The sequence below is a fragment of the Scatophagus argus genome, chromosome 21 (assembly GCF_020382885.2).
Source record: "Scatophagus argus isolate fScaArg1 chromosome 21, fScaArg1.pri, whole genome shotgun sequence".
NCBI lineage: Eukaryota > Metazoa > Chordata > Actinopteri > Scatophagidae > Scatophagus > Scatophagus argus.
The window spans coordinates 13,942,536-13,956,234 of NC_058513.1; the positions used below are offsets into that span (position 1 = coordinate 13,942,536).

Genomic DNA, 13,699 nt, shown 5'->3' on the forward strand with positions numbered 1-13,699 from the left:
CTGTCATAATGTTTGTTAGATCCAGACCAGCATTATGTTTTAAGGCCAGACCGCCTCCTGACCCCTCCATTAATGTGGACAAGTCTAGGATGTTATTATATGTTTAACACACCTCTAATTAGCCTGATGCTGGTGCGGCATCGCTTTGACCTCAGCTCTCCAGCAGCGTCGTTTTCAGTGCTGTCATCAAAGGCTGGACTGCCATCCATGGCAGAAACTACAGTCGACTCTGGGCTAGTTTCAGGCTGGAACTTAATGATTTTGCATCTGCATTTTGCCCATCTTTTCTTTTACTTATTTGTGCTTTCTTTGAGCACTGCAAGTAATGGTTATTTTGTATAGTGATTCATCTCTTATTGCTAATGCTTGCAGCCCCTGCCTTAACAATGTATTGATTATCTTTCATCTTTCAATCAGTTCCTTCACTCACTATCTCTCTCTTGTCTCTTTATCACTTTGTCTTTCTGTATATTTTTATCCTCTCTCTCTCTCTCTGGGTCTCTCTGCCTCACTTGCCCACAGGATACAAGTGAAACCAGATTAAAGGCAAATAAGAGTCTTTGAGAATCGTGAGCGAGAGGGATTTCACACCAGAAACCTCCTGCTTTCTCTTCCCCTCGACTTTGACAGCCTGCAATGCCGTAGCTAAACTCCATGAGATACTAGTGGCAGCAAATTTACCACCCTGTGATATTTGGACGTACTTGCTCTCTCTAGTTGCTGTTTCATCTATTCTGTCCCTCCTCTCTGCAAGTTGGGCTCCATTTTCATTATTTATGCGGTAGTTTGTATTGTAGAATTGAAGTCTCACATGGATGGTGCTAGCTCCTGGGTTAGCCTCGTTATTTTATGAGACTGTGCGTAACTGTCAAAAAGCATATACTATATAAGACACAAAAGAACTGTGAAAATGGTCGATATCACACCCATTTGACGGTGCAATGAACAGCATCATTTCCCTGGTTGGGTCTTACAGGCTGCGGTAGTGAGTAAAAGCTCCACAGACCCAGTGGAGAAATTTCAGTGAGTAACATCATCAAATAAAATGTTTCCAACTAAGGCAACAGGGAACTCACTCACCATGACCATCCTGCAGGAGTTATGGCGTGACACACCGCGAACTGACGCCCCCCTGGGTGCAACGTGGATGTGAGGGGGAGGCAGTGGGGGTCTGGGCTGCACAGGACCAGAGAGGGACAGGGTGACAGACAGAGGGACAGGGTGGCTGAGGTGAACCGGCGGGCACTGGGGCAGTCTGCGCAGGCTGTGGGAGGGGTAGGGGGCTGGCGGGAGCACCGCCTCCGGCCCCCGATGAGGAGGCTGCAGGAAGATGAAAGACAGAACCAGAACAGTCAGTCAGAAGTGAAACCGTCTGCTCCCTATCAGAAACAGTCATGTTATCCTCCGCCTATTCCTCTGCTGTTCTTCCTGCCAGAGATGCATAAATCAAATGCTCCCACTCGCCTGCTCACTATTCCCCAACTCCTCTTCAGGTAACCTATGAAAGGGGAAAGATCAGGACTGCGCTGTAAGCACCCGTCTGGCCTCACTGAAAGGTGGACACAGCTAAAAGCCCACACACACACTCCTATTGAGACAGATCAGATGTAGAAGGAAGCTAAAATGTCGGTCTGTCCAGTACATCGACCTGGCCAGATGTGCACAGCTCAAAAACACACAATGTCACACATACAAAATCACGCACACGCAGAGGTTTAACATGGCTCCCAACAACTGGAAAATGACCTCACCTGCACTGTGCTTACTTCAAACAGCCTTACATCCTTTCTCTTCTTACAGTTGACCCCAAATGAAAACCATATGCTACTAACTGAAAACACCAACCTCACGGTAATGCACAACAGCTTGCCTCGCTCATGTGCCACCATGCAGCGCAAATGTCAATTCTGACACGGCTCCTCTTATTTCAGCAGCTCTAACTCAATCGATCACAGGTCTCTTCCCATTACGAAGCATGTCAGGGCAGCGATAAAGCAGTTAAGGCACAGTGATGCAGGCACACAATTCATTACAGCAAGATCCCTGCTCTGTCTTGCAATTATCAGCAGCTGGATGACTTTATTTCTTTATTTCATGTGGGGAACGTGCAGAGAAATAACTTTCTCTCGTAACAGGCAGCTGTTCATGACAAGAGCTGTGTCGCTGCTACAACGTTCACCCACTATCACTACCTCCTCCACTTGTCCACGTAGAGGGGGATGATTTAATTGGATCTGAATGAGCTGCCATTTGTGTGAAAACAACATGTCAAGCCCACTGAGAATGATTTGTGAAGAATATTATAAAGCATGAATCATATGCTGGTGATCTTCTGTACAGAAGGCTTATCTATTTGCATATCATGTCCAGTCTGTGTTTGTAGCAGGCATGTCAAGCAAAGCGATGTAGTGACCTTGAAGATGGTGGCACTGTGTGGCAGAGGCGGGGCCGGTCGAGATGGAGACGTCGTGCTCAGCGATGGAGGCTGGTTAGGAGCGGAGGGTCTGCTGATTGCAGTGCTTACGGATCTGGAATTTAAATAAGTAATTATATATATCGTCTATGATATTTACAAATGATTGAATTAAAAAACTCTGATAAAAAGCACCTGAGTTTCTCAATTGGGTTCTTTTTACTGGCAAAGAGCAGCCCCAGTAGAGTTTTTCTCTTGATGCAGATGATTAAACCGGCTCCCAGGACGGTGAGGAGCGCCACCAGGATGCCCACTGTCAGATTCCTGTTGTCTGCTCAGAAACACACGTGGAAACAATGGGAAGTCTTCTAGGACTCAAAATCACTTAGTCATACTGTACATTCCTACAGATTTGTCTTTCAGATTTCAGTGTTGTAGTTTGACATTAAAGTAAACCACAACTGTAAATTAAATTCACTTTGTTTATGAGCTGATACATTACTGTTGAAATACTGATACATTCTTCACCCCAGACCTATAACATAACATGACCTACAGCTACAAACTACAATAAATCAGTACATTTGATGTACTTGAGTTGCAACTGTTGACTTACCTGCTAATCTGATGGGGCCACTTTCTACACTCCCTCCAAAACCTGCCTTGTCACAGAATGGCGGCGCCCAGTGAGCCTCACAGTGGCAGTTTTTGTTGTTGTTGCACACCTGCAGAATATCAAAAAGACAACTTAACGTTCAAGGAGCTGAAAATGCACTCATTGGCTTGTCTTTTTTGTGCTTTTGTGTTTGAGTATTTTCGTAACGCTACCTACCTTCCTTCAATTCCTTTAGATTATGAAATTGTCTGCAGACTTGAGTGAGAACATTGTAGCCCTAGTGTTGTCTCTACTATGGATTAATCTACTGAATATTTCTTTACTATTTAATATCTATGTGCTGCATGTAAGAATGCAGATTCAACTGTTCTGGGATAAAAACATCTGGTATAAAAACTAGAGCAGACGTTTTTCCTTATACCACATCTCTCACTCTATTGTCTTCCTGTCCTGCCGAGTAGGGAAATATTAAAGTCGAGGATTCCCCAGCAGGGTAATATGGAGCAGGTGAGGGCCTCTTTCCAAGGCAACATCTTGATCTAATCTGCACATGCAAGGGTGCCCTGTCTCCTGGAGGAGCAACATTCTTTTATTTCTGTGAGTAAAACAGTCCTTAAAGCTTTATAGAAACGTCTTAATTGGAACTAGACAAACAAATATAATAACTGGAGATGTCTCATTTTAAGAGACAGTAAAAACTGTTTCCTCTGTAGATGTGATGAAGGAGCAACTTAAGCTAGTCACAGTCAAAGCCTCTGGGACCTAGCAGTGAATTTAAGGGTAATACCACAAAGCCACGTATTTAATCTCAAACAGGACCACCCATGGACGTTTGACGGGTGGCATTTAAGAAAAATCCAATATCCATGTTCCCCAGCTCAAAGTCAGACTGTGTATCACTGCTCCCGGTGTTTGGCCAAATAAAGCCTGGCCTTCAGATTTCAGCACAGTTTTTGGGAGAAGGACGACAGCCTGAGAGTATGATGAATGGCACTTAAAGCTGAACATAAATGAAGCCATTATATTTAATTGATCGAACCTTTCAGCATCCAGAATGATTGATTGCAAGCTGTTGTAAGAGCTTCCTATCCATCGTTTACTGGGAACTTTGAACATATTCCAGCCAAAATTAGCTACTGTAGGAGGGGGAGGGACAGGGTATTAAGTAAACAAGTGAACTGATTAGGGCCTGGCTTGAGATGGACAGCTATCACAATGGGTTTTCACAACACTGCAATAGGATGAAAGGCGCTGTACTCACCCCTCGACCACTGCACTTGGCTGAGCATTCATGCACACCAAAAACACTGACGTTCTGGCATTGACGATTCAGACACATCTGAAGCAGACAAAGACATTAAAAATTGACAGTCTGAGCTCAAAGAGCATGCCTTTATTATTCTAAGCCCTTTAATCTTTTAAGGGAAAAGACCAACTGATCCAGCCTTCTACCGACAAACCACTCCAACCATAAAACAGCATAGCATGAAATATAATTAAACTAACAATGGGATTTTTCAAGAATGTGTTAAAGCTGCTTTTTAAAAGTTATATGATGTGGACTGTGGGCTCCTTGAAGGCACCACACCCAAGGCTGAATGTGAAGATGAACTCGGCAGCACTGGGCATGCAAGTGTAATGGCAGAACTCTAGACAGATGAGGGTTGACACTGGATCCTCCTTAAGGGTGGAGGCCCATGGAGGAGTAAATTAAACTAAATGGAGTAACTCTATCATTGAAGTGACCAACGGCTAAACTGACGACCACTGGAAGATGCCAAATAAACTGAATAATGATAAGTCAAGTGAGTGTCTAAGGTCTCGCACGTCTGAAATAACAGGACACACCCTGAAGAATTTCTTCAAAGGTCTTAGTCACGGCCTGTCACTCCACATCACTTTTTCCTTCCTATTCCCCCGAATTTGGGCGTTATATTTATGTGAGATTTCCTATAGTCTTACAGATAGTTGTGATTGCTGTTTAGTGGTAGAAGCGGTAGAAGAGACAGTTTTTAGCTGCAAAAATGCATAGATGGGGCAAGAGGAGAGTTTGAACTAAAAAGACAGAAAACTTTAAAGAGGAGGATTTACTGCAGCAGCCAACTAGAGGAGTGCATTCAGTAGAGATCTCCACCAGGCTTACAGTTAAGATACTGGGCAAAGAAACAAAAATGAGGACCTAACTTCAGTGGATCAGAACATATTGGGTATGGAATTAAGATGCATTTAACCGTCACAGGCCTCACCATTTCATCCCCACACTTGGTCCCTGTCAGGACCAGGCCGGGGTCGGGCATGTCATCACCCAAGTAGACATGTGTACCTCGGCACAGTATCCTTCCCCCTTCCTGCAAGGGGATGTTTGTTTCTATGGAAACAGCGTTTGTACCAATTACTGGGCGGTTAGCTCCTCCTTGACACTGGATTTTGCCACATTTAGCATCTCTGTAAACAGAATGAACAACAGGGAGAATAACAATGTGATAATTGAATAACATGTCACTGTTTTCCCAAATGTGTATATATGCAATTATTTTTTCCTCTCACTCTTGGTGTCCAATTAGGGAAACTGCAGGAAAGGCAGCTCGTTCATGCTCTTTTTCACGCTGTAACCCCAGAGATTTTGCTACTTGCTGCATATCACCAAGTGACTGTAACCTTCAATTAGCGTTTCAACTAATTACTTTTCCATTGTTTAATGTTTAATTTTCTGGATTCAGAGTTTAGAATCAATGAATTGTCAGAAAATTATGAAGAGAGCCCATTCCAAGTAGACAAGAGCCCAATGTGGTGCCATTAAATTGCTTGTTTTATCTGACCAACAGTCCAGTGTACAAAGATATGCAATTAACAATCATATAAAACAGGAGACATGCATCAAATTCTCATATTGCAACCAATTTGGCATATCTGTCCATAAGCTCATATCAAGTAAAACTTACTTTACTCAGAGTAACTACAGGATATGCCCTTCACTCTGGAAATGTCAGGTCTTACCGTGCTTCACACTTGGCGAAGGAGCCTTTAGAGTCTTTGCCACAGTTTCCATAGGGGTCTCCTGCCGAGTTGACCCTTTGAAAGCAGATGCCCGGAGCTGGCTTTGCTCCTACAAAACAAAATGAAACATTAGAAAAGCTGGTGACGTTACTGAGCTGTTCACCGGCAGCGTGAGGCCGCAGAAGGGGGGCCTTCCACATACCTTGACCCCATAACGTGATACATTGCTGCTCGTGAGTCTGGCAGATGCCATTATAGCAGTAGCCGTCCACGTTGTGGCAAGCGTGGCCGTCATGCAGGTAGACGTTGGAGGGGCAGTGAGGGCTGGTACCGGTGCAGAACTCCGGGAGATCACAAGAGTTACTGGATTCACGACATGGAGTGCCCGCTGGCTTCAGCTGTACTCAAATGTTAACAGCCAAACAACATGAGGGGAATAGACCCACAGTGAATTTTAGCAAATTTAGTTGAGATTGCTGATATAAGATTTCTGTTAATCAGAAAAAAATGCAAAAACTGCTATGGCTGGCTAGTAAGTGTACATCCTACCTGACAGTCCTGGCAGCACTGTCCATGTGCACAAACAGCATCCCCCTTCAGGGTGCAGGTAGTAGCATTGCAGCAGGGATTCATACATTCCTTCAAATGAAAAAGAAAGGAAAAGGTAAGCCAAGCAGAGAAGGCAAATACAAGTGAGGGGGAACAAAATTACAGAGGAATTAACTCAGCACAAAGAGATCATATTTAACCTGAGAACAAATGCTCAGACTTTGTTATCAGAGGGACTGCAGCCTTAGCAGGAATGTATTCTATAGCAACTAAAAAAAACACTGGCAGAAGAAAGGAAATAGCAATTTCTAAAAACAACAATGTTTCCACCTGACAGAAATTACAAGCTCATTTGGACTGGTGAGGTGAAGGAAACAACTACAAACAGGCAAAAAAAACTAATGTGATAAGCAAGAGATTTGATGAAACTAACATAAAAATCAAGCTACAAAGTCAGGCACAAGGTTGCAACGCACATCAATATTTACACCACCTTCCCCCAACTAATCACACAAACTCTGTGCTACTGCGTTCAACTCACTCATCATGGTGTTAAGTCACTCATTAATAATCAAATACGAAAGGTTGTTAAATAAGATTGTTTATTTTGGATAACAACAACCGAAAAAGACTTAATCGTCCTAAATTAAGAGATTAAGAATCTTTGAACTGTCCTTTTTGCTCTGCAGAGAGAGACACAGTATTTGAATCCATCCCTGCAACATTTGTGGTCTCACTATGGAAGCCCTTCTGTATCACGTTAACCTTTGCAAAGAGCCAATCAGCAACTCTCTGCCTTCTGATACAGAGGGATGTAAGCATTCAATCAAAGCTGGGTGTAGAAGGCGTACATGTATGCTTTTGCATGTATGATGTCATGCAAAGGCAGGCTGGACCCCCGAGGGTCAGCTCTCCCCTCTTGCCATTAAGCTGCAGTCTGAGCAGACTGTACAGCCGAGTGCAGTGAGAGTCGGGAGGAGGTAGATGGAGGTTGGAGCTGGCAGGGGACACAGCAGACATGATGGGCCTTCCAGAACTTCTTTCAGCCTGAAGACCATTAAGGGCCTTTCCCATGGTCCCCGGGGCCAAAGGAGGCGGAGGAGTGGCACTGAAAAGAAGTAGTCTGTGATTGTGAGGAATAGGACCCAGGCTTTTTAATGAGGCTTTTTAATGGTGGAGAGAGGTGCTGTCTGAGCACTCTGATCTGGTCTGGGTTGGCATGACGCCGTTCAACTCTTTGGAGAGCTTTATTACTGCTGCTGGCTCAGGCCTGTGGGGCTTATGGAAGTTCTTTGTTTTGAAGGCCACTTTCAGCCTGACCCTGGCTAAAGCCTGAGCAGCTCACAAAAAGACTCACGGGGCATAAAGGCGTAAACAAATCGCAAAAGACAACAAGGCATTCTTTCACATAGGCTATTATATAATTCAAAATATCCTTCCAAATCATGGACGATCTTTCCTTCATATTTCATAATTCTGTTATTGTCAGTCTGCCTGTGCTGATTGTCAACAGCATCATGATTAAGCGTTTTATCCTCCCACAGTCACAGCAGTTAGCAACGTGTGCCACCATTATGTATGTGCATGCCAATGCGGAGTCATTTAAATAATTCACCCGTTGATAGGGAGAATCTGTCAGCGATGTTTCCTTTCAGTGAACTGTATCACAATCAGACAACCTTCCTCCCAAACAGCTCTTCAGTGCATAAAATGAATAAATTCACACTCATATCTCTAAGCTTATTTCCTGAAGACTATGTTTGCATTACAAGAGCCCTGTGCTGTTAGCTTCGAAACCGAGGGGAAGTATTTATTTTCACTATTTTCACTTTGGGAAATGTTAGTTTGTCCCATGCTTCTGTAAGGAAAGCTACGGAAACCCCCTAAGCATGTCTGCTTACTTCATTTCTCAAATGTGGGGAAACATAATTAACATTGATTTATGGGTAGCAGTTTAGAAAGACATTTCAATTTTAGGCATAAAATGATGAAGAGCTGTAGGAGGTCTTAAGGTAAAAACAGAGTTTACCACGATCTCACCTCAAGTTCTCCACAGTCGCACTCCTCCCCTTCCTCTACATAGCCATTGCCACATTTCTGCCCACCGTACAGCACCTTGACCTCTGGCATGTTGAACAGACACATCCCGACACCTTTTTCAAAACTGGCTGTCAGGTCCTTCTTGCTGCAGCTGCTGAACACCGTGGGGAACGGATACCTGTGGGTGAAGGAAATATTTTGTGAGTGACACAAACAGAGAGAAGGAAGATGACTGTTAAGCCCTGCAAGGGTCCTTTTCAGTCTGAAGTAATCAGTGCTAATTGCTGCTAATCAGAAAATCAATTAACCACTAGTGCTCAACAGCCTCTCCAAAGCTCCATCAGCATGTGAAGAGCACAGGGCCCCAGTGACTCTCCCTCCACAGAGGGAGATCTGATAAGACATATTTTTATGAGGCAGGGGATCGTAAAAACTCAAACCAAAAAGAGCTTCCTTCGCAAGACTTGCAACACCCATAAATTTGGGAGAAGCAGGGGATGGTGTGTTTTTAATATTGTTTTTGGAGCGGACAGAGAGGGTGGTCTGCTCTGTGGGGAAAGCACATAGCCCAGGGCTTTGTCTGCCAAAAGCTTTGTTACAGAACTCATGTGGCTTTATTGAGCTTTTCTGTGATAATATAGTGCCTTAGATGACTGTGTGTGTGTGTGTGTGTGAAGCGGACACGAATATGTGCAGATTGTATCTTGTTCGTTATGTGGTTCTTGACAAAAAAAGCACCATATGAGGTTTTTAACACCTCCACCCACACTATACAGTACAGCCTAACAAAGCCAGAATGGATGAATCTGTATGTAACATTCACGCTTCTGTCACCCTTATAAAGCATACTTGTCTTTGTATACACAGATGGGTGCAGGTATGAGACAATATGTGGAGGATCCATGTCAACACATGGACACACAAATGTTTTCAGCATTCAGCAGCCCCAACCCACCCAACAGCTAAACGTTTGGAGAGACACAGAGTCAATACCACATGCACAGTTTGGTCGTAAACCTATGCATAAATACAGCATTCTTCTTTTTATTTAATATAATGATGTTTTCATTAACTTGAGTCACAAGAGTAAACTCAAACACAGCTTGAGCTGCTGTGGCATCATGACTAACAATGTCATATAATAGTCCATGGCGGCCTGATAAATGTGGTTCACTGAGGTGTTTATATGTGCGATACATGAGCTTAAACGCTGTGGAGTTGTCAATTTGTTTTCAGCTATACACCAATACAGCCCACTGGCTGAAAAACAACCACTTTCTATCTGGAGATTCTCTATTTACAAGAAGGAGGCGTTTCTGTGTAGTAAGGTTGTCAAAAGTATTGAAGTATCAATGCTTTTTCAGTACCGTGTGTTTAAAACAGTACAATATCCACATTTTGATAGTATCAAAAGTACTTTTTGCTGTATTACTGAATGATTTTTTTTTTATATTAGCATTTTAAGTTTAAAATGACTTAATTACTTACTTACCATCACTGTGTAGCTCAGCCATGACAACCCTTTGAAACAGCCTTTTCCTCACATCTAATGCAGATCTAAATATGTCATGACACTTCGTGAATGTTTTGACATGACCTCATTCTCAGTTTGCCTCTGATTTCCGTCATGTGTGGAGGCGGCTTACATCAGCCCCTGCTGCTGACCCCCCCCCACCCCACCCCGAAACACACAGCCTGCTGCTCTCTAACATAAGAGCTATCCAGAGGCTGTGTTAGGTGAAAATGGGGTACTTCGAAGCAGATCTCTAGACACTCAGGATTAAAGCAAAATATCAGAGTAGATTTTAATGACATGAAATGGCAACAGCAAAGAGCAATAAGGAAAGCTGTAATAACAGCCATTATTGCGCCCTCGTCCCTCTTCCCCTCCTCCTCTCTGAGCACCTCAGGGGATCTTGCTGTGATGAACAACTGTCAAGGCTGCTGTTCAACAGGCAGGCCACTTCCTTAGCAACTGCTGTTGTTGATTTCCTCTTTGCCCCCAAAGCTTGAGCCAAAATTGCTTGCTCAAGTTGCACCCACTCTTATGCTGCATTCATTTAATTTCCATGAAGTCAGCCCCGTTCTTCAGTTACCAGCTCATGCAATCCATGACAAACACTCACATCCCTGTTTTTGTAACTCTCTGAGATACATGAGAGGCTCAGGATCCAGCTGTTCTTTATGAGAGGCAATACAGAAATAATTGGTCTGCCCTGCAACGGTCTGGGGGTGGGAGGAGGACTAATGGCTGTGAAAAGGCAGAGGCACTGATGAATTACAGTGGATGGCATTTAGCAGCTGCAGTCCCCAGGGCTAGTAAAGCAGTGCCAGGGCCAGTCACGGTGGGCACATCTGGGGCTCATGGCGAGCTAAACACACAATAGACAACCAGCCAACCCATGGGAGTCTGGGCCACCACCTCAAAAGAAAAGAACCCATATGACTTGTTTTTATCCTGCTCTGGCTTTACGAAGGATGTGCTGTAGTCACCTCCTCTGAGTCTCCTTTTTTTTCCTGTCTTACATCGCCACATTGTTTCCCACCTGGCCATGCTCCAGTTCAATTATGGGATCAATACTTCTGTTCTGCACTTTTTGTCAATCTCTAACCTACACTCACGGTTGGTCTATGGGCTGCTGAGCTTCAGAGTGTACAAAGCAGTCATGATGACAGCATTGGAGAAATGGCCAAGCAAGGATTTAATAGATCTGTGCGAGGTCTAGTGATAAGGAATCATTGCCAGATCTATTACAGGCCCCTATGATCTGTGCCACACTGTGATCATGCTGCAGAGCTGGTGGCTTTCAAATACCTCAAAGCCCTGCTGTTTTGACAAGGGGGGCAGATCAACTATGACAGGTAACCCATATTTTTGTGGTGTGCTAGAGAAGGAGTTGTTGGCAGGGGCAAGGATTGAATGGGATGTCTGATGATTCCTAAACAAAATTATATACATTTCAGTTTTCTATTTCTATTGAATTTGATTCTCTTGTTCTGCCACTGCATTCCACTGACCCTGTATGTCTGAGTTACCATGTCAATCTAATTTAAATACAGAAATTCTTTGAGAGATGTAAGGAAGCGGCGAAACCATTTAATCTCAACACATTTGTGTTTCATAGTTCTTGCCTTGTTTAATGACTCAAATACAGTTAGGTCATTATTAACAACGTGCTGAGTGTTGCACGTTCAAACAAATATACAGGAACAAGGTTTAAAAAAAACTGAAGTAAAGGATCTGTGTGAGGTCAAAGGTTACTCTCTTAAATTGCATTTATTGGGAGCAGCAGAGTCGGTACAGTCTGTCTTCAGTAATAAAAAAATGACACATCTCTCGTTTGTGAAGGTCATGTTTATATATTATTTTACTGCAAACCATGATCATAAATCCAAACCTATTTCACCAACAATTAGGATACCCTTAAGGCAAAGAATCGCATTAAAATACACTGAGCCTTTTGAGCCAAATTTAGCTGGGCAGGACTCTCTCCTCCTAGCCTTTCTGTCCTTGTGGTTCAGATCACAAAGCAAGCCAGGATCCAACACATCCGTGCACAGCCAGTTTATGTCACATCTTTTCAGCCATAAAACTCAGATCGGGTTATGAATCAGATCTGCTGGCCTTTCCATTGAAGCATCTGCCAAAACATTTCCACCATCCTTGAGAACATTTTTAAAGAAAATACAAAATGTGCTAATACCAATGGTGATCCTTTCTTCATTGTGTTCTTAGGGTTTTATTACACTTGGGATGACCTTGATCTTCTGGTAAAAATGTGAACTGAAGCTAACTCAAATCTGACTGTGACAACTGTAACAATGACAAATATTTCATTTATGTGCTTAAGTAATTCAAAACCACAGTTGCTTCACTACACATTTAATATTAAGTTTACTGCTTCCTTTGTAGATGCAGAGCCTGAGCTCTGTGTGATGACATTAGGTGATATGATCTGTCGTGGCCTTTGGTGCCTGGCAGTCTGGCCTACTTTGTAGATACTGAAGAGCATTTTCACATTGATTTCCCTGTGGACCTAATTAAACAAGGCATAGTTCCTGTTCTTCAGAGGGTCACATTTCCATGGCATGCCTTGGACTCTGACTCATTTTCTGTGATTCCTGATTATTTTATGACAGGGGAAATATATCAATCGCTGTCAGATGGTGATCCTGCACTGCAGTTATCATCTTACTTAGGGCCTGACACATGAATGAATGAGCCCCGTCTTAATAATGCATCCTGGAATCTGTCCATCACCATCTCAGCTTGTCTTTTGACTTATGGCAAGTGACCATGGATAGTGGATAGATAGACTATGGATAGTGCCAGATACATAAATGATGGTATCACCTGCAAACATACAGAAAGCCAAGAGTCATGAGAACATTTTTAAATCATTTAGTGCATTCACACTGCTGTTTTATTATGAATCTCAGCACTGTTTATTCAAACATTTAGAAATAATAACATCTTCTCTAAAACCCTTGGTACAAATTTGTTTTAGCCAAATTGTGGTTCTGCCATGATGCGATTTGTACCCCGACAGGACGAAAATTCAGACTGGGCATCAGAACAAAAGCAGACCATCACAAGCCAAATCAGAACTGAAGAGAAGTGGACCAAGGTGAAAACCCTGCGGAGTTCCTATTTTGGTCTCTGAGAGAGGTGGGTCTCTCATAGCTTTCTTTGTTCAAGTATGTGTGTTTATCTATATGAAAAGCAGTCAGCAGCAGCAGCTCAGTTGTTACGTAGGTGTGTTCCTGTGTGTGTGTTTGAGAAAGTTAGAATCTCAAAGGATGAAAGACACCAGACTGTTCTCATTTAGAGCTAATGGCGGGATAGAGAAATGGATGGAGAGGGGGGCGCGACAACTGGCCATGACCAATGTGAGCAGGAAACAGCAAGTGCTCTGTGCAGATGTGCAGTTGACACTGGGACAGCTTGTAGTTTTACTGCCCCTCACCACATACCCCAAACCCCCCAACCTGCAATAATAATAATGAACTGGAGGTCATTACCTCCTTCATTCACTTTCTGGAGACACAGCAAGGCCAGAAGAGGTTGATAGTTATCTGTCTCT

The 13,699-nt window shown here is 43.3% G+C and overlaps 1 protein-coding gene across 1 annotated transcript in view; it reads right to left on the bottom strand.

Moving 5' to 3' along the window:
* Positions 1-13,699, bottom strand: part of LOC124052369 (disintegrin and metalloproteinase domain-containing protein 12-like) — a 68,711-nt gene that overhangs the window by 3,585 nt on the left and 51,427 nt on the right. The window contains exons 12-21 of the mRNA XM_046376535.1: positions 8,616-8,793; positions 6,576-6,665; positions 6,229-6,424; positions 6,027-6,135; positions 5,276-5,474; positions 4,291-4,368; positions 3,030-3,138; positions 2,609-2,744; positions 2,414-2,528; positions 1,081-1,320 (exon numbers count right to left, since the gene is read on the bottom strand). Of these exons, the coding sequence (XP_046232491.1) occupies positions 1,081-1,320; positions 2,414-2,528; positions 2,609-2,744; positions 3,030-3,138; positions 4,291-4,368; positions 5,276-5,474; positions 6,027-6,135; positions 6,229-6,424; positions 6,576-6,665; positions 8,616-8,793 (1,450 nt within the window). The remainder of the gene's footprint in view (positions 1-1,080; positions 1,321-2,413; positions 2,529-2,608; positions 2,745-3,029; positions 3,139-4,290; positions 4,369-5,275; positions 5,475-6,026; positions 6,136-6,228; positions 6,425-6,575; positions 6,666-8,615; positions 8,794-13,699) is intronic.